This window comes from Lathamus discolor, chromosome 12, assembly GCF_037157495.1.
Source record: "Lathamus discolor isolate bLatDis1 chromosome 12, bLatDis1.hap1, whole genome shotgun sequence".
Lineage (NCBI taxonomy): Eukaryota > Metazoa > Chordata > Aves > Psittaciformes > Psittacidae > Lathamus > Lathamus discolor.
This window is the reverse complement of record NC_088895.1, coordinates 11,535,778-11,554,866: the sequence shown is the minus strand read 5'-3', so window position 1 is coordinate 11,554,866 and position 19,089 is coordinate 11,535,778. Positions and strand designations below refer to the sequence as shown.

Genomic DNA, 19,089 nt, shown 5'->3' with positions numbered 1-19,089 from the left:
GTTTTGGCAAGTGCGCTCAGATGAGCTAAGCCCTAAGCTAGTGGCTTTTACTGCGCTATTTGGATGTTGTAAATTTAAGCAGATGATGCTTGGTATTAGTTTTGCTCCTTGGATATTTCAGAGAGTAATTGCACATATCTCTGAGGGATTACAAGGTGCTGAAGTTATAATGGATGGACTTCAAATTGAGACTAGACGCCTTTATGAACAGAAGGAAAGGTTTAGGCTGCTTTTACAGACAGCAAGAATGCCGAGCGTAAAATGCCAAAAGCCTCACCTAAAAGAAGTTGCTGATAATGGGCAACTACAAATTAAATAACAATAAAACCCCACATGCTGGGATCCCCATTCTGCTCAACAAAGCAGAGCTGCAAGGGAACAACAGATGCCTTCATCAGATTTCATTCCAGAGCTAGGCAGAGTCAACAAATAACACAGATTTGCCAGATAAAGAAGCTTACCTGATGCTGGAGCAGTAAAACCTTACCCTGCTACCAAGCCATCGGGTTGAAGTTACCACATGCAAGTCTGTGCTCCCTGTGCTCAGCAGATGGTAATGTCACAGCCTGGATGTGCAGAAGTCTCTTTGGAAGATTTTGGCAATGCCAAGCTGCAGGGAAGCTGTATTGTCCTGTTACACTGTCATGAATCCATACCCATGCAAAGGACCCACCAACATTATGCCTGAACTGATGCATGTCATGGCATCTGCATGAACTGCATCTCCTGTGGCACAGGATGCTGAACTGTCACTTAGGCCATCTCTGCAGAGAGCAGACACAGGATGGGATATGCCTCGAGGTCCCTCTGTCCCCAGTGCAGATGACCCTGTAGCTCCACAACTACCTCCCAGGTGACTAAACCCACCTGAGATGCTCTAGATGCAGCTCTGAAGCCTCCTCTTGTCCCCTGACGCATGTTCAGTGCCTTGGGGACACCTGAGCATCAGCAGTTGAGACTCCAGGGTGGCTTCATGGGCCTCTGGATGCTTGGTCTGGTGGCGACTTGGTGGCTTCCATCCCGACTGCTCTCTGCAGTGCCTGCCCAGCCTGTAAGTCTGTGTAAGTCTCTATAGTGCTGATTTTCAGCCTGTTGCTTGGGAGAGCGATTCCCACCACAGATGCAGCCTCTGTAGTTACCGCATGGCGCAGCAGGAAGGCGGCTCGGCCGTGCAGGTTTGCCACCACGCTGACCATCCCCAGCTCCCCTGCCTGTTTCTAAACAGGTCTGGTTCCAGAGGAGAGGAGCAAGGGCCTATCCCAGGGCTGTTCAGCTTCTGCTGGAGCACTGAGTCCCCTTCCCCTGGCAATGAGCCCAGCCGCAGCAGGAAAATCAATGCAGGAATGGCTTGTTCACAAGTAGGATAGAGGGTCCTGGAATTGCTTTTTTGGGGCGTAAAGAGGGAGTTTTATGAGCTCTATTTTCTGCTTCTAATAATGATATTGGATCTAAACAGTTCCACGCCTCAGAGCCCAGGACAGATGGGGAGTTCACGTCTATGAGGATGAAAATGCTCATCCTGCCAAGCCTTTGATTCCCATCGTATCCTTCCTACCCTGCAAACAGGCGGACAGCACATTTCTAGCATGAAGATATCCTCCTCTCCAGCTAACCACCTCCAGATTCCCTTCCCAAGCCTGTTCCGAGCCCAGTGATTAGATATTGCTATATACATAAACATACAAATCATCTCCCCAGGGCTCTCCCTGTCTCACAAGCAAACCCTGAGACCCACTCCTTGAAATACAAATGGGATCAGGGCTGCTTCCAAGGCGACTGCTGCAGTCCCTGCACCTTCCCAGAGCACCAGGCTTGCACCCTGGCCATGCAGCCTCCCATCACAAGATGCCCATCACCTCCTATCACCCTGTGCATGGCTGCAGGTGACCATACCAAGGGGTTGCACGGACTGGGAACCTGTGTTGGCACTGGGATGCGCTGTGGGGATGTGCACACTTGCAGAGGGAGCGTGCAAAACCAAGCCAAGTGCGAGGCAGTGGAGGAATGAGCAGCACACACACAGAGGCGTGCAAACTGCATTCTCCCTTTGATGGAGGATTGTGGAAACATTACCTTCCCCTGGGGCTCTAGAGTGAAATAACCTGATTATTCATGAGCCAGCTAGAACCATCAATCCCTCATTTATCATTTTCAACATAAATAATCAGGGCAGGAGAGGAACACACCAGCGATTATAGATGTAGTGCTGAAATCTGCCCATTTCATTTAAATATACCCTGCTTACTGATAAGCAGTGATCCAACCGATTCCTCATCGGAATCCTCAAGCACCGGATTATACAGGACACAAGCCAGCACCCTGCTCTGTGCTTGTGAAAGTCCATTTGCCTTTTGCATGGGAGGGCAGCAAGGAAAACACAGTGGATTTTAAAGAGCACATTTGCCTTGCTGACAAATGTCTCAGGAAATAAAAGCCTTTGTGTTCTTCTTTGACCTCTTTGTAGAATCACAGAATAGTTTGGGTTGGAAAGGACCTTAACATCATCCAGTTCCAACGCCCCTGCCATGGGCAGGGACACCTCACATTAAACCATGCCACCCAAGGCTCTGTCCAGCCTGGCCTTGAACACTGCCAGGGATGGAGCACTCACAACTTCCCTGGGCAACCCATTCCAGTGCCTGAGCACTCACAGAACACTGAGTACAGGGGATGGTGTTAAGCACTGGCATCCCCAGTGCCTTTGGCTGGCTGGGTGATGATGAACATCATGGTAGGGACCTACCTACCCAAGTAGATGGCCTTGGAGGTGCCGAGCTGGAGTTTTAGCTTCAGGTCTAGCTTCTAGTGAGACATTACGGGATAGCAGCATCTCAGTTCTCTAGGAGCATCCTTGGCTGCTTAAGCACAGGCGTTACCCTGCAATATAGATTGAACCAGAGGAGATAGCACCCAAAGCCACACAGATTCCTAGCTAGCATCTAGCAGAGGAGTTGAGCATCCTTACAGCTCTGTCCTGAGCCTGTATCGAAGTGAAGTTGGAGCGGAGCATGGAATGGTGGAGCCGCGCTCGCTGCTCGAGTACTTCGCTAAGCACAGCACTGCTTTGCCTCCATTCTGCCCTTGAACTTTGCAGCTTGGGCCCTTTCTGAGTCCTCCAGGGCTTGTGAACGATTTGGCAGCACCAGCCTCTGTGCGAGCCCCAGCCCCAGCTGAAGTGCACTGCTAATGAGCCACGTGTTCCGAGGGCCTCCAGGCTTGGCACCGGCTGCCGGGACCCGATGGAGCCCGGCTCCGTCAGCCACAGCCCAGCAGAGCCAGCGGCAAAGGGACCAGCTCAGCGCTTGATGGAACAGCTTCATCTGCGGAGGAGCGGCTGCTCCGGGGGCAGGTCCTGCTGCCCTCCCCACACGCTCACCCCTCCAAAGGTCTCTCCTCTCAATGCACTCGGAAAGGGGGGAAAAATATCACATATGCTTTTAAACACTGCCTAATGGTGAAAAGTAACATCTGGAGAGCAGCCTTACCCCCACAGAGTGCCCCATCTCCACATCTCAATACAGGAATCGGTCCAAAGGGACCTGTCAGCTCAGTGATGGGGATAACGCTCCCTGTGGGTGCCGTCAGCCTGGGGACACCAGGTACCCAAGAGCCCCGGGGAAGCGGGCGGCTGGATGAAGCCATACTCACTGCTGGGAGCAAAGGGAAGAGGGCTGCTCAGCAGCAGGGTGACTCCTTGCCTGTGCCTCCTGTGCTGGCCCATCTCCCCCAGGTAACAGGGTGCAGGAGAAACCCCGCTGCCTTCGAGCCTGTTTCCAAGGAGGCTCTTCCAGCCAACAGTAACACACTTCGCTTTACTTCCCAGCATGGCCCGGGGCAGAAAGCAACATCTGGACCTAATAAAAAGGTTGCCCTCCCCCACAAAGAGACCCAAGAGCAACCTCTGCTATTTGGTTTCCAACCTCTGCTGCTCGGTTTCTCCTTCACCAATGGACAGAGGAGGCAGCTCCAGCTCAGGGGCTGTTGCTGGTTTGATGGGGAGCAGGATGGTCCAGCAGCCCACAGGGACTGGGAGCTTAAAGATGGGTCCAGAGGGGGTGAAGCTGATGGGTTTCAGTGCTAAGGAGCCAGCAATGCTTGAATTGGTTATGACTTCTCCAGAGTCGGGGTTTAAGGATTTGTTCTTCCCTTGAACAGAACGACGCTCGGTTTTGGTTCCAAACCCATGAACGTTGGAGGTGGCTCCAAGCCAAGGCCCAGGATTAACATCCCCATGGGGAAAAGCTCTGCTTCGGTCCAACTGGAATGCAGACCCAGACCTGGCACCCATCTCCAGGCACGCACCGACCAGGCTCCTTGCGTCTGACCTCTGGCAGCTGCTTCGCGTTCTGGAAAGGGATCAGGATGAAACAGCAGCAGAAAATACTCCTGGATCCTGGCAGGGCTGGATCGGGATCGCGCAGCCACAGACCTGCCTTCGCAAACAAGCACCCGAGTCAGTGGGGTCCAAACCTCCTCAGAGGCCGTGTCCCGCTGGAGCCGATTCAGGGCCCATCACATGTGCTGACAGCCACTCCGCACAGTCTGGGGAGCGTGCTGAACAGGGATGTGCCGCTTGAGAGCAGCCTTCTGCATGGTGTCTGTCTGCATCCTGCTCTGCAGGGAGCCTTCTCTTCCTGCTGCGCCAGCAGAGGCAGGAGATGGGTCCCCAGCAGCGCACGGAGGTGCCCCTCTCCTGCAGGCGCAGTGGTTTGTGCTAATGCTGACCTGCACACGTGGAGCAATTGGCTTGGTGAGGGCTGCGCACCCATGGGTGAGACCTCAGACCAGCCCTCCTCAGGGCTTCTGCTCCCTCCATGAGGTCCCGTTAGTAATGACAGCTCTAAATACACCATTGTCACTAGGGCTGGACAGCGCAGCTGGTGCCGTCGGTGTTTCCTGTCCCCTGGCACTGAGTTTTCTCCATGCATCTCGTCATCAAAGAGATTGCGAATGACCAATAAATACAGAGAGAAGTCGGGGGGGGCAGAAAAAATACCTGGACCGAGATCAGTCTCCACTGACAACCGCTGCTTTTCCTAACTGAAAGTACCCTGCAGAGTTTAAAACAGCGTCCGACTTCAAAGCGGAGCTCTCCAGATGGAGTTTACCACCGCTGCTAACACCCCGCGCCTCGCCAGGTTACAGGGGGAACGCTTGGATTATTCCCAAAGCCCGGAAACGCCCCGGCCTCCTCAAACAGGCAGACTCCAGCCGATGCGTGAGCGATGCTCTCGCCACGATGTAGGTGGCAAAGCTGATCTCGAGGCCGCGGGCAGAGGAGTTGTTCCTGTTCTCCTTTTACCAGGTCAACAAGGGGGAAGCCTCATCTGTGGGTGGTTACACCGGGGCTGCCGTGCGCAGCACACGGATGTGGTCCCTCTTCGGATGGGATCCGGATGCTCTCCCGTGTCCCCGGTTGCGGCATCACTGCTGTGCCAGCAGGAGGGAGCCCCTGAGGCCGGTGAGGCCAGAGCCCAAGCCTGATCTGCCCTAAAAACCTCGAAAGCAGCACAAGGACTTTGCCTTTTAACCCAGCTTCCATGGGGCTTGAATCCTGCACCCTGGGAGGGGATTTCCCCTCAACATCAGCTGTGCCAGCCCCAGGCTGCAGGGGTTTTGTTTCCGGAGCTCTTCTGCGGTTCTGTTTGGGTTCGTTGTTTGCGAGCATCCCACAGGCTCCTCGGAGCACCTGCGCTTCACCGGGGCTGACACAGCTTGCTCCGCACACAACTGCTCCAGCTCCCGTTGGTGGTGAGTGATTTAGGAGCCCTGCGCTGCCTGGAGCCCTGACAAACTCTCGTTTGGGTGATTGCAGGAGGCCAAGAACGAGAGCTTAAATAAACCTGACAATTAATTCCGCTCCGACCCATGCCCGCACAGCGACACTCGTTCCCAAGGACCTCAAGAGCCCAGCTCTGCCCAGAGGGGCACACAAGCCAAGGCAGAGCTCAGCCAGCCCAAACGCCCCTGCCCAACGCCCTTCAGTGTCCTAGTGCTGATAAGAGCCAGGCATCCCATCAAAAGCCTCTCTGTTTTCCTTCCAAGCCACTCGCCAGCCCCGAATGTCTCATCCCCTGCCAAGATCAGCTCTTTACCCTCTGCATCATTATCACAGAGCATGTATAATTTCACAGCAGATCACCAGAACTGACGAATGCCTGGATGGATTGCAATTGTCAGGAGAGTATGAAATGCTTCCTGCTGTAAGGAGACCAGGGATGGTGACCGGCTTTCCTGGCCAAAGGCACGTCTGACCCAGGCAGATGCTGAGTTGAAGAGTCCCTGCTCTGCTGGGTGCTATGGGCACATGGGCTTTGTGTTCTGGCGTGTTTTACACATTTATATGTATATGTGTGTGTGTATATATATATACACATTACATATATATATATATACACACCCATATTTATATATATATATATATATCTTCTTTCCAATCTCTCCCTGCTCATCACTGGGTACCACATCCGCATCCCTCTCCCCATCACCCAAAGGGCATACGCAGATTGCAGGGAGGATGCTGAAGCAGCACAGTGCCCTGGCTCACACAACAAGGACAACCTCACCTCATGCTTTTTCCTCTCCATTCTTATAACTCAGCCTGGCCCAGCTAAAAATCTTCCTCTTGCTTTAACTCTTTCCAAAATAATCCTCATAATCCCAGCAAAACACAAATTCATCACCAGGAGACGGTCGCAACGCTCCTCACAGCCTCTGTCCAGGGCAAAGGCAGCAGGGACCATCTTTCATCTTCCCTTCTCCAGTCAAAACCTGCCTGCCTTCCCATCAGAATACAAGTCTGCACTTCTGACTGCTTTAAAGCCATCTGCTTTTGTCCCTTTTCATTTTTGTCTCTTTACGTGAGAGCTGTTCAAGTAGAGCTGAAGTTTTCCATCATTAAATCCTAAGCACCGGCCTTGACTTGAGTCTTCCCACCTTCTGCCTCTTCAGCATCAGGGTGAATTCCTGACCAGGGCTGCTGCTGTCAGCCCTCATCAGCGTTTAAACTGGTGCGAGAGGCTGAGCAGCTTGGCTCTAAATAGGGCAAAGGCCTTTCCAGGGAGGATTTCAGCAAAATCACTGGGTTTGGAGATCTCCAGACCGATCTCCAAGAGCCAGCAGGATCTGCCCAGTGCCCCGCCAGGGGAGTGGTCACCGGAGGAGCGCGTGGAGGCTGGAGCAGGCAGGTTTGGCTGATGTGGGTACGCACCGGGAGGGATGGTGAGGGTGTAGGAGGATCCTTCGCCAGCACAGGAGCCTTTTGGACAACCCCTGGGCAGACAAAGCGGTCACTCAGCACTGGGAGCCTTCCTCCAGGATGTGCAGCGGCTCGGACCACGGTGTCCACTTGAAACGGAGCTGAGCTGAAGGCAGGGGACACCCCGGCAGGAATCCTGCTGCTCCCAGGAGAACATAATCCATGTAAAATCCACTTCTCCAGCCAACAGCCCTTCACTGCATGACATTCCATGCAGTGACTCTGCCCTCACCCAGAGCCATACCCCTGGCTCTATACCCCACATTCATCACCTCACACACCCCACAGCAGTGGTCAGAGCTCCTCGAGCATCATCCCCGAGGATGCAGATGCAGGAGGGGAACTTGGGGACCCATCAAAGTCACACACCCCACAGTCAAACCCCATGGGATGGATGGCAGCGGTCAAGCAATCTACACCTGCAAATAGATACCAGGGCTGCTGTTTCTTTAGGCAGTGGCTCATTGGCCTCCCAAAAACCTCCTGCAGGGCTCGTGTGGGATCACCCACCGCCGGAAGAACCATTTCTAAATCATTTTCTTCCGAAATCCCACTGAAGTTCTATTTTAAGTTTCAATCACAGTTGAACAATGTTTACCTTGGCTGCTGGTCGGGGAGCAACGAAGCCAAGGTGTCCTCCAGCATCACCCCTGCTCGATGCTGGCACACATGCAGGTATCTCTCGGTTAGGGGCATTCAGCAAAGGGATTTGTGGTCCCGCAGCCATCCTTGGGTACCACCAGCTTCTGCAGTCCCTTGGGAGGGGAGCCAGGTACTTCCATCAGCCCCACTGCCAGCAGTGCCATGGGATGGTCGCGGTGCAGCCGGTGGGCACGCACCGCACAACCAAAGCTGTATCAGCCCTGGGCCAAGCGCGCCGCACATCCTGGGGTACCCCAACACTGCCACCGTCCCTTTGCCCCGTCTCAGCCCTTTTTACCTCGGACACCCCATCAATGCCCCATCCGCACAGGCATCCCCAACCCACCCCAGCATCCGCCCCGCGGGAGCGCGCTGTGTTTTGCTGCCAAAGCAGGTGGTTTTGGTTGTTCGGGTCGGTTTGTTTGCTATTCTTTATTCTGTAACCAGGAGGGCAGCGTTCGGACGCTGCTGCCCGCACTGCACGGCGAGGAACAAACAGTGAACAAAACCCCTTCGCCTCGAGCAGAGCAATCCCTCCCCTCTGGAGCAAGCTGCGGCAGTATTCGCACCCAGCGGTCCCTCTGTAGAGCCCTGGCTGAGGCACAGCTCACCTCCCAGCAGCTATGCACAGGCTGTGGTACAAAAGAGAGATGCTTCCCCCCTCCCGCTACGGCCCAAGCGATTAAATCGTCCAATACCTTGTTTGCCTGTTACAAGTCACAAACCTTAACTTTAAACTTGGGGTATTTAACAGTTCCATGTGAGTATCTCTGGTCGGAGCCTGTCATGAGGTTTCGGGATGCTTGGGGATGCTTTGGTCGCTGGATGAGGGGTGAGCAGGTGGGGAGCACGAGGAGGGCAGGATGGGGACAGCAACTCCCCCTTTCCCTGTGCTCCCCCCAGCCCATGTGTGAGCAGGGAAATGGGGGCATCACCCCACAGCAGATCCCCAGGGCTGGGCGCATCCCCATCGAGCAGCTGTGGGCCTCATCCCATTGATCTGACCCTAATCCATTCATCCGCAGCAGGACGATGCTCCCTGCTCCAGCACCGCAACAAAGGGGCTCAAAGCTGCCTGATGGCAACTGCCCTCTGTGTTCCCTGCTGCAGCAGGGTCTGTGGTGGGATGGGGCATGTGTGGAGAGAGCAGATGATGGAGATGTAGAAGACAAAGCACCAAACCCAAGCTGTGCAGTGGGGCTGAGCTCCAAGCAATGGAGATTCCTGAGTGCAGGATCAAACCCCGCATGTGTCCCTGCATGGCCAGGGGCTGCTCCCCTCCTAGCCCACTCCTGGTGTCACGGGGACACGCAGGAGAGTTGGGAACATCAGCGATGCATCAGACGCGATCCCAAAGGATCCCAATGAGCAGGGTGCGAGGCTGACGGAGCCCGGCGGTGACTGGGGTCACTCCACCGCAGCCCCACAGCACCGTCCCCTCCCGCAAGCACCGATGGTCGATGCCCTCTGCCCGCCCACACCAGCACCGAGCCACGAACCCCCCGAGGACCAAAGCAACCTCTCAAACATCTGCAGACCCCTTTGGCAGCCTCACGGCACAGCCGCGGGTATCGGCTGTGCTGCAGCCCCGCCAGCGCCAACCCTCACCCTGCACACACAAAGGACATGGTGGAAACCAGGGAACAGAAACACGGCTGCAGCATCAGCACAAGCTCCTCACCCTCCATCCCATGGCTCCAGGCACCACCATGGGCAAGTGCTGCCGGCATTAATGCGGAGAACAACCAAACCCTGCTCCAGCCAGGGCGTCTGAGGGCAGCTCCGCAGCTCCTGGCTGGAATCTGTGGTGCTTCCCAATGTGGGGTTGGTGTCAGATACCCAAACACTGCCCTAGGGATACCGGTCGCTCCGCATGCACCTTCCACCGTCACCTTCCTGGATGTGCGGAGACACCAACGCAGCACACAGTATCGCTACTGTGCCAAGTGGGAACTTTATTCTTTGCTGTGATTTGTTTCTTTCCTTTTCCCTATTTTTTCCCCCAAACAGGTCAAAGGAGGCGGCTTTGAAATGGGTCAGATTTGGGATTTCCTTTTTTTTTTTCTTTCCCAGCCACATCTGCACCAGCCAGGAAGAGCGCTCTGCCCAGCCCCCAGCTCTGGGTAGCTTGTGCCCGTCAGAGCCACGCAGACACCAGCAGCGAGCACCTGGGAACGGACAAACTTCCACAGCTTTTGTGCATGGACTCGGAATTCTTTTTTTTTTTTTTTTTGTTTTTTTGTTTTTTCTTTAAAATAAAAAAGAAAAAAGCACAACAGAAAAGACACAAAACCCGTGGCTGACCATGAAAAACCTGTACATTGTAAAAAAACCAACAACAGGGAACAACCGAAACAACAAACCCCAAACAAACAACAAACACCAGCATTCGCTTGGCTTCCAAATCAGAATCAACCTGGGAGCGATGCAGGGGGAACAGAAAGATCCAGGGACCCGCGCGTCGGGTCCATCCGGGCGCCTGCAGCACGCCTGTGCCAGGCTCTGGGTTCCTCTAGTGATGAACAGGATGCAAAGCAGTTAATAATACTTGTATTATTTTTTTTTTTTTTACCTTTTTTTGCCATATTTTTTTCCCCCCAGAGCAAGAAAAGCAGAATTGAATGAGGAAAAGAAAAAAAAAGAGTCTAATATTTGTTCTTTACCCATGTAACTGCAGATATGAGCCAACATCATGGAATGAAAACAAAAGAACGCAACGCGGAGCATTCGTGGGTATCACAAAAATACAATAAAAACTTCTTTTGTCTTTTTTTTCTCCTTTTTTTTTTTTTTGGGTGTTTTCTTGACGTTTTCGTGGTGAAGTCCCTGCCACGCCGGCTCCTGCCCCTGCACCCGGGGGGTGGGGGGGGGCTCTGGAGAACCAACATCTACAACCAGGCAAACGGCTTCTGCTGAGTCAGCAAAGGTGCGGGTGGAACGGGGGCCCTGCAACCATGGCAAGATTTCGGTTTGGTATCTTTTAAGCTAAGTCCATACATTCTCCTGACTTACGGGTTAACACGGATGGATCAGCGTGACCTCCTCTTTTCCTTTAAACCCTTCCATACAATGGACAAACGCATCAAAGCCTGCACGTAAGAACAGAACCTCTCACAGCACGTGGAATACTGCGGTTTCCAGTCCTTCCTCGCGTAAAATATTGACAGAATTCACTGAAGGTATCAAAAATATACCCTGTAGACCAAATACAATTTACAATTGCCTTTTCTCACCGTTCAGAAAACAATGCACTTAAAGCAACCGAGCCCCTCGGGGGGCACCGCGCGGGGACATCCCTGCCCGCTCCCATTTGAGCCCGGGATCGCTTCCACCAAAGGGACCGGGAATTCTTGTGGTTTTAAGAAATAACTCTTCATTCCCCCCCTTCCTGCTCACCCCGGCCACGTCTGGAGCTTGCTGAGAGCTTGTGCCCAGGGTACGATGGGCAAACAGCCCTCAGATGAGCCCGGGGGGAAGCAAACCGGGGCGTTCCGTCCTGCTTCGCTCCTTGAACCGTGCTCTTGTTTGTGTGAACCCGCTCAAGGTTTTGCCTTTCCGTGGCACAGCCCCAGGGCCGGGACGCAGGGCGGCATCCCGCAGCCCCTCAACTCCATTGCCAGGGGAGCGCGGGGGTCAGCGCCCAGCAAGGCTGCCAAGATCGAAGATGGGTTCCTCGGGTTTTGTCTCGTTAAGGCTTATTTTCTCCTTTCTTTTCAGGCTGAAGAGGATGCAGAAATTTCCAGATGTTGAGAAAGAAAAAAAACAAAAAAATGAAACAAACAAAAAAAAAATCACCCCCAAATAAAAACGTTCCCCAAACTGGCTGGGTTGGGAGGGGAAGGAAGAGGAGAAAGGAAAAGGGAAAACCAGAACAGCTCTGCTCCTGCATCTTCGCTCGTGAGAGCCGGCGGGGCCGGGGCGGTGGGCGCTCGCCCCGCGCGTCCCCATTCACTCCCCGTGCCCTGGGTTTGGTCGCCGTCTCCCTGCCCCTGGGCTCGCTTCATTCACTGTCCGAGAGGGTTTCGTACTGGGAGCAGAGCAGGGGCTTGGGCTCCTCGTCCCAGGCGTGGTGCTGGCTGCCGGGGGTCCCCTGCGGCAGCGGGGCGGCGGGAGCTGCCGTCACCACCCCGCTGGGGAGCCGCATGGTGAGCGGGTTGTAGGGGAACGGCGTCGAACCTGTGTGGGGAGAGCAGAGCAGGGTCAGTGTCAGCCCCGCAGCGACGGCGACGGGGCCCTGGGGACAGGTCCCCCCCAGCCCTACCTGCGGACGACGGCCGATCCTCCCAGACACGGTTGGTGAGCGGCGTCCTCCGGTTGCAGTCGCCCTCCGAGTGCACCGAGGAGACGGAGGGCGGCCGCTCGCCCGAGGACAGGCCTGGCGCCGGGGACTTGGCCTTGCGGCTGTTGGGTCTGGCAGCGATCTTTGGCTTGCCCCCTCCTCCTGCAAAGAGAAGCGCCCGCTCGTCACCCGGCTCATCGGGACGGGGTGCGGGGGTGCGGGTAACCCAGCGCTGCCCCTTGAGAGGCGGCAGAAGTGGCTGGTGGCAGGAGAACAGCTCAGCCCAGGGCTGTGGCACTGCGGTGGGCAAGGGTGATGGGGTGAGCTCTGCACAGTGGGCAGGAAGAGGTTTCTGTGCCCCCCCTGCAGCTCCCTGCTTTGTGGGTTGATGCTACCACGGAGTGGATCTGGGGCGGCCGTGCGGCTTTGGATGGGCTGGTTGTAGGGTCTGCTCGCAAGTGATCTCAGGTCTCAGCCCACAGACAGGGGCCATGGGACGGGAGCTCCACGTGCAGCTGGCTGGCAGGGACACCCCCAAGGAGCCACAGGGGTGCTGGAGCCCCGAGCACATTCCCTGCTCCCACGGTTTACATGGCCAGGATGGTTTTTAACCCGTTCTTGCAGCAAAATCCCTGGTGATGTTCAGCCAGCTCTGGAAAGGTTTCAAGGGGAAGGGGCCTCTGCTGGGGACGTTATCCCGGCTAAACCAGGGGGGAGCTCCCAAAGGGGGAGGGATGGATGGGCTCTGCATCCCGCCCTGCCTGGCGGGCAGTCTCCGGGCATGGGGAAGCACAGTTGGAAGAAGCTGGTTTCATGCAGGAGCCAGAAAAGCTTTTCTGCAACAAGCTGAAGAGTGCCTGGTGTGAGCTGACCTGGAGGAAGCCGCACGTGTGCCCCGAGGACCCTGCTCCTCAGCCTCAGGGGCTCTGTGCCCTTACTGCCAAGGGTGACCCCAGCACCGGCTGCTGTGCCCTGTGCTGGCTGCTCGCAGGAGGCAACCTGCCCTCAGCAGGCAGGTGGGGGCAAACACTCCCCCATCCATCCCTCGCGCCCCTCCTCTTCCTTAACCGGGGGTCTGCAGAACAACCCTTGAGCTCTGCTCAAGCCCCTCCTGAGCCTGAGCAGCCCCCACCGTGGTGCCCGAACAGCTCTGCAAGCCCCGCTGGGGCTCACTGGGCAGCTCACCCCAGCCCTGCGCTCTAAAGTTCTCTCCTTTCTACACTCCCTTAAGCTCCATCTCTTGCTCCAGGCACCCTCAGGTCACATCCAACCCTCTGTGTCCCAGGCTGCATCCAATCCCTGCTGTCCCAAGCCTAGGGTCGGGAGGGAAACACCACCCTGCCCCATGTCCCCCACACGGGCCCCCTCTCAGCTCCTTCCCTTGTTTAGGGACCAGCGATCCCACCCAGGGCTTACGGACAGTTCGGGGTGGCTGTTCAGGCTGATGGCTTCCATCTTTTGAGTGTGGTTCCCCCCCCCCCGCCCCCATAAACCTTACATTGTGTAAAAAAGGAAAAGGAGGTATTAAAAACTAACAAATGGGGAAAGGAGCAGTCAGTGGGTTTAGAGAAAGCATCAGCACCTTCTGAGACCATTAAATGAACGTCAAACAAGACCAGGATTAATCAGCGGATTCACAAAGCTCAAAGCTGGGGCAGGGAGGGGAGAAAAGGAAACCAAAATGAACAAAAACGAGGGGAGGAACAAATCCACCCCCAAAAGGGGAAGTGTAAAAGGCTGAGAATTAATAACACAGAGAGAGCGAAGGTGGAGAGGGCTGCAGACCTGGCAAGGAGCGCACGTCCTCGTTTCGTCCATCAGCAGGAGTTATGGGCATAGCAGCGGGCAGGCTTGCACTGGCATTCAGAGAGTTAAAAGCATTGGCACTGAGAGGTGAGCGCTCTTCCCACTGCTCGTCATATTTACCCATTAGGGCTTTCCTAATTATTGCCTCCAACCCCATGTTGGTACTGGAATTCTCTTGGACCGACTGGCTCCTACAACTGATTAGCCCTGGGAGATACGGGAAGGGGAGGAGAGAGGGGATGGGAGATGGGGGGGAGCCAAATGAGAAGAAAGATGGGGGGGGACGGGGAAAGGGGGAGAAAGGAGACAAGGGAGAAGGGAAGAAACAAACAGTCAGCACATTCTCGCAAAGCAACAAACTTTGTCATCTTGTTCTTTAAAGCGCTGCAATGCACCCGTCCTCCTCCTCCTCCCCGCTCCATCCCGCCCCAGGGATTGGCAGGGGCTGGCGGTGGGCTGGGATGGGACTTAGTCTGGGATTGGGGATTTGCAGGCAGGCAGGGCTTGGAGGATGGCAGAGGGGAATGGGTTGTCACTGGGCACAGGGAGTGACTGTACAACTGCGGGAAGAGGGGGTGCTGTGCTCCCAGCATGGGGGCAGGATGAGGGTCACCTGGATGTGGGGTCCATATGGATGCACACGCAGATCACAAGTCAGTGTGCCAGGAATTCAGACTGGGGCTGTCTCCCATGGAGGAAAAATCAGGGAAGGAAGAGAGGGCACCCCAGAAACCACTTGACTGGAAAGAGGTGACTGGATTTGGCCTTGGCATGAGAGGCAGCAAAGGCAGGCAGCCCTGGATGAGGGCACACAGCCTGCAGAGAGGGGCTGTACTGGGGAGAGGGGAGAATCCTTTTGTCCCCCTTTTGCAGCCCCCTGCCCATCACCCAGCCCGCTCCCTTCCTCCCCCCAGGCTGGTGGCCCGCAGGGGCTATGGGACAGGATGCAGAGGCAAGTGGTGTGTCCGCGTGGTTGTGAGTCTCAAGCCATGCAGTTATGGTGCAGCACCGCACAGGGACCAGAGGGCACTAGGTTCAGCCACGCCACCGTCATTCCCGATGTGGCGGTTACAGGGAACAAGCAAAGGGCAAAATACAGACATGAAACCAGCAGGCTGGCGAGGAAAGCCCCATTGCCAGCACCCCCCCCGCCCCCCCAGTCCCATCCCAGGGGTGTTTGCACTGGGATCACCGCCCCTCTGCTCAGACAGGGATGGATCCCGGTTCACTTGTCTCTCTGTAACAGGCGGGGTCTCTCCTGGTCCCCTCCCGCAGACCCTGTCCTTAGGCTCCCTACACTCTGCCTTTATGCCTTCCTCCAGCACAGCAGGAGTGGGTTTATCCAGGGGATGCTCTAAGGAAATTTGGCCTAAAACCCCGAATTCTGCTTGGCTGCATCCTCTCATCCCAGCTGCTGATGTGAGCAGGCTCCTTCTCCCAAACACACACCAGTGAGTGGCCTCACACCACCGACGTGCTTGGCTCTCTTTGCCAAGACTCCTTCCTTAAGCTGCTCCCTTTCTTCCTTTCCCAGCTGAAAGCCATGGGCCCAGCAGTGGCCCTGGGGAAACTCCTGAACCACCATTTCAGCTCCTACAGGCTGGTCCCCATGCTCAGCACAGCAAACACATCTCCATGGTTGTCTGCGGAACCATCCCGAGCCCTTTCCTCCTGAGAGCAGGCGGCTCTTTGGGGTCTGAGGTACAGCCCTGGTGTTAGCCAGCGAACCCCCCGGTTAGGCAGGCCCGCAGGTTAATGCTGGTTAGGGTCAGGGACTCGCTGAAGCCCACCACGGCTGCCTGCAGCAACGCTCAGAAACCACCACCAGAACCGCTCCTGCAGAGCCAAGTGATCAAACCCCAAACCATCAGGGTCCAAGGTGCCACGAAGCCCATCTGGCTGCACCAGCAGCACCACCATGGTGAGACCTGGCCACAAGCTCAATGTTTTCCTCCCAGCTTCTGAGAAACTGGAGTCAACCCATGCTTGAAGCACGTCGAGGACTGAACACGCTGCTGGACCGAGCACCCCTCCATCTCCCATGTAACACCTCCTCTTGGTCCTCAGCCATTGCCAGTCCACACAACACTCACAGTTCAAGGCTACTGGGTGCTGCTCTCACCCCAGTTTGCTTTTGCAACAGGCTCAGAGCCTTCTTCCCACCCTCATGCTCCCTTTCGCCACTGCTTTCCTACACATCCACAGGTGATCACAAGATCCCACAAAGACCACGGTGCTCTCTGTCAAGTATGAGGTCCACCTTTCTATAGTTTAACCCTCTGCTGCCATCAGATGGACAACCCCTGCTTGACTTTTAACCTCTCCTCAAACTCTGCCATGATTGCCAAGGAATTACACTGCACTGTCTCCAACTCAACAGCAGGAAGTTACGGCGTGTCCCGAGGTTTCAGCCTCCCAGCAACTGTTATAATCAGTATTAACAGCAAAAGGGAAAAAGATGCTTAAGTCTCCCAGTCTCCTGCTCTCTGTGCTGTAAGCCCTGGAGGGAATGGGGTATGGTACAGGAATATGGGAGTTACCTGCTCCGGTAATCGCTGGCATATTGAAAATCTCTGTCCCAGGCTGCCCAACATCTGGAGAAAAACAAAGAAGCTCTTCAATACAGAGAGCAGCATCTGGAGGGAGCGACCTGCAGCGCCAGCCACAGCATCCCAGTGTTCCCGTGTCACAGCACCCAGCCTGGCAGCAGCCCACCTTCCCCTGGGCCGGGGCTGCGGGTGCTGGCTGGGACCTTTGGGAGATCCACACTGGACGCGCCTGGCCAGCTGGGAAGGGGCAGAAAAGCAGAGCCCAGAGAGCGACGCCTTGTGCTCAGTGCTGACCTCTCTTCCTCCAGCCCTTTGGATTACACATCAAACCCTCTCTCCCACCTATGGGATTTCCGAAGGCTCAAATCCCCACATCCATGGAGCAGGTCTGGGCAGTGGGGAGGGCGAGGAGGAGGAGGAGAAATGTTAAATCAATATTTTCCCTCTTAGCTGAGCTGTTTGACTTGGATTTCACTTTCCTTAGAATAACAACAGTTCTCATCAAATAAGAGGAGTTTCCTATTTCTATGTATTTTCCCTTGATAAGGGAAAGTGTGGAAGGTCACAGGGTTCAGCCACATGTCCCCAAAGGGGCATAACAATATTGTTGGCTCATGGTAACATCATCCAAGAGACGAGACAGCTTGGTCCCTCTTATCCAATGCAGCTGTTGTAAGATGGATTCAAATTGAATTAGTATTGACCATATAATGCTGGGCTAAATTAAATTATGATCCCATCTACTCTATTAGTGGTTAATGAATGAACGGGGTGAATTTCTAATACAAGCCAGCCTGGTTAGTCTTACAGAGCTATACCAATATTGATGTAGGGCTTAAAGTCATGCTGGGGGGAGATGCAGCTCAAGGAGGAAGGATTCAGCTTGGCTGGCCGTTCATTAAAATATCAATTGCTCTTAAGTCTCCTCCATGCTCAGCTCATTATTTCCTTCCTATTGAGGTTGTGTGGTGCGGATTGACAGCCCTAGAGTAAGGAGAGCCCTAGAGCACAGTCCAGCACCACTCATCCAGGAAGCATTTGTACCTTATGCTTCCCAACAAACTGTGGCACGAATCAGAGAGCTGGCTGGCAGCTCTCTTAACACATCATCAACATCCATTCCCAAATCTCCTTCGCTTCAGGTGTCCTCAAGGCTTTTTCCCCTGGTGCCCTGCATTCGCATCCCCACGTGTCCTTACTGTACTCCGTCTCGTTTTTGTTGGTCGTGCTGAGCTTCTTGATGATCTCCTGTTTCTTGGACTTCACCATGGCAGAGTTGCTCTCCGTCAGCTTGCTGAAGAAAGCTGGAGGCTGAGTGTTGTTTCCTGGGGACTTGGACCCCATCCTGCAAAAGCAAGAGACCCTCAGAAACCTCTGCAGCATGCAGTTCACAATGCCCTCCCTAGAGAGACTCTTCCGTCAGTGTAACTGCTCAGAATCAGCCTGGGAGCTGCTGAGACATTTGGGATCTCCAACTTGCCTCCCTATTGCAAAGGTACCACACAATGTTGCAACCCCCCTATAGACAGACAGCAACCCGGGTTGTGACACTGCTTTTGGCTGCCCGAAAAGCAGCCTGGACCGTGGCGAGCGTGGGGACGGGGCGAACATCCCTGCGCTGCGCGCACCACCCCGTCCCTCGGCGTTACCTCTGGTCCATCTGCTCGCCCTCGCGGTACAGGATCGGGTACGCGGCGCTCTTGGCGTGCTCCGGTTCTCCCACGCCGTCTGGTGGAGAGACCGGCTCGATGCAGTTGTCCGCGCCGCTGCCGGCCGAGGCCTTGCTCTGCTCCGGGGACCTGCGATGGGGACACGCAACGGGTTCATTGCAACACGCGCTGCCCCTGAACGAGCAGCTCGGGGTCAGCAGCGGGAGAAGGACTGAACCAGCTTTCCCACAGCAGGGCAAAAGGCCAAACCTTCCACACCCCTGCGGCCTTAGGGTGCCTTATAACGGGAGCAGGAGGGAGAGCGCAGCTTGGGCATCACGCGCCGCAGGCGTGCAGAGCAGCACTGACCCAACCATGGCCCTGATTCACAGGCATCACACCAAAACACAGCTGCCCAGGAGGGATGGAGGGACCGGTCCTGGGACTTACTGGCTCAGCCAAGTGTTCCTGGCTGGCAGGGTCACAACCCTTTGAAGGGCTGTGGTGTTAACCCTTTGGGGATGCAGCTTTTGATTCTCCATCATGTTTGTGGACCCACCACCTCCCATCCACTTTGTCTGTTGCTGGGGCAGCCTGAAGAGGACCGGCGCAGTCCCCTGGTGCCTGCCTGTGGCCAGTGCCTGGGAGACAGCCAGGCTCAAGTCCATGAGGAATTCCTCACGGCAACTTCTGGGAATTTACATCTTTGTTCTTTCTGTGGTTTCTTTTTTCCACTGCTGGGTGGCCAGGGCTGGGCTCTCTCCCCTCATGTTATAAAGCCAACTCCGCTCTTCCCAGCTTTGCCTGCTCCTAATAACAGTTACTGTCAGGAACCACCAGTTTGGAGACACCACTCTTTCCTGGATGCTGTTATCAGCAGCAGGATTTGAAAGTGACTTAAAAGAA

General features: G+C 55.2%; 1 protein-coding gene across 16 annotated transcripts in view; it reads right to left on the bottom strand.

Annotated features, from left to right (window-relative positions):
• Window positions 1–9,835: 9,835 nt before the first annotated feature.
• NCOR2 (nuclear receptor corepressor 2) overlaps window positions 9,836–19,089 on the bottom strand; it is a 229,705-nt gene continuing 220,451 nt past the window's right edge. For 12 of the 16 annotated variants that reach the window (XM_065692712.1, XM_065692720.1, XM_065692710.1 and 9 more), the window contains 6 exons: window positions 18,184–18,333; window positions 17,734–17,879; window positions 16,526–16,579; window positions 13,965–14,192; window positions 12,162–12,341; window positions 9,836–12,076 (listed from right to left, as the gene is read on the bottom strand). In XM_065692712.1, coding sequence (XP_065548784.1) covers window positions 11,901–12,076; window positions 12,162–12,341; window positions 13,965–14,192; window positions 16,526–16,579; window positions 17,734–17,879; window positions 18,184–18,333 — 934 coding nt within the window. In that variant the 3' untranslated portion in view covers window positions 9,836–11,900. The remainder of the gene's footprint in view (window positions 12,077–12,161; window positions 12,342–13,964; window positions 14,193–16,525; window positions 16,580–17,733; window positions 17,880–18,183; window positions 18,334–19,089) is intronic. The other 4 variants (XM_065692721.1, XM_065692726.1, XM_065692725.1 and 1 more) reach the window with 2 other exon arrangements.